The following is a 1,047-nucleotide window of genomic DNA, read 5'->3' as shown; positions in this document are numbered from 1 at the left end:
AGCTCACGCAAGGAATACCTGGAAAGGGTCATTCACGCTCTGGCCGATTTCCTCTCTGAACTTCTGCAACTTTTGCTGACTCAAAACGCGTGTGTTGCCGAACCATCGACGATCAGGGGCGATCCGAGCCGGCCCAGTTGGCTGGATTTTACGCTGAAAATTACACGCTGAATGACACCCTCAATTCTCAAAGATAATACTTTGTTCAAATCAGCCTTCTTCAGCTTCTGACTGTACATGTTGAGTCGCTTGATCGTATTCTTGGAGCGCATAAAGCCCGGAGAGTTACTCGCGGTTTTCCTGAATACTGGGATTAACCTGTGGACCCTCTCCTCTCGAGTATTACCTGTCGGGATTAGTACTGGCATTGCCAGGATTGAACGCCTTCCCTTGCCCTCTCGACTTGGCGCCTCCTAAACCCTTGTTCCTCGTCTGTTTGGCCATTGACGAGGGAAGTACCCGACGGATAACTTTAAAATTATAATGCTACCTCTCGATTTTTCAAGTTCCCATCGAGCGTTTCAACCGTCCCCGACGATCTCCCATTCCCCGAGGATCGAAGACTGCACTAATATGATCAACCTCAGTCCAAGACAATAGATGTTATCCGAAAATGTATAAGGGATATCTCACTTGATTCCCGAAACGAATCAGCAGTTTGCGTGTCGACGAATTTGGCCCCTTGATAATCGATCATTTGGGCGCGCGCTAGTCTAAAAGTGCTGAACTGTCGAATATAACAACGGAGGCTCTCAATAGCAATGTTCTTGATACCACTCGGTCCTTCTAGAGTGATACTATACCACTGCTTGCTCCTGCGAACTTACACTTCGTGATTTGTCTGAATCTTCGTCTGAGATCGGAGTCTGAGTTGCTCTCTGCGCCGTACTGTGTCCTGTCCGGCCGAAGTCAATTTTGATGCTTTACGTGTTCGAGTCAGGGTATCCTCTCATCATATACCGCAAATGGTAACCTAGTGCGTGTGAGTGCCCGTGCAGTGGGCCCTATGCGCCCCACACCAAGCGTGATATCAGACGACTCGGAAGC

The 1,047-nt window shown here is 48.8% G+C and overlaps 1 protein-coding gene across 1 annotated transcript; it reads right to left on the bottom strand.

The window, feature by feature from the left end:
- Window positions 1-3: 3 nt before the first annotated feature.
- On the bottom strand, window positions 4-444 carry Pmar_PMAR016780 (conserved hypothetical protein; the record flags this gene model as incomplete). The annotated part of the gene is made up of 3 exons (XM_002769041.1): window positions 4-153; window positions 201-300; window positions 347-444. The coding sequence occupies 3 exons, from the start codon at window positions 442-444 to the stop codon at window positions 4-6; spliced, it is 348 nt and encodes a 115-aa protein (XP_002769087.1).
- Window positions 445-1,047: the final 603 nt, after the last annotated feature.

This window comes from Perkinsus marinus (genome assembly GCF_000006405.1).
Source record: "Perkinsus marinus ATCC 50983 genomic scaffold scf_1104296966640, whole genome shotgun sequence".
In the NCBI taxonomy this organism is placed as follows: Eukaryota; Perkinsozoa; order Perkinsida; family Perkinsidae; genus Perkinsus; species Perkinsus marinus.
This window is presented reverse-complemented; position numbering and strand designations above follow the sequence as displayed.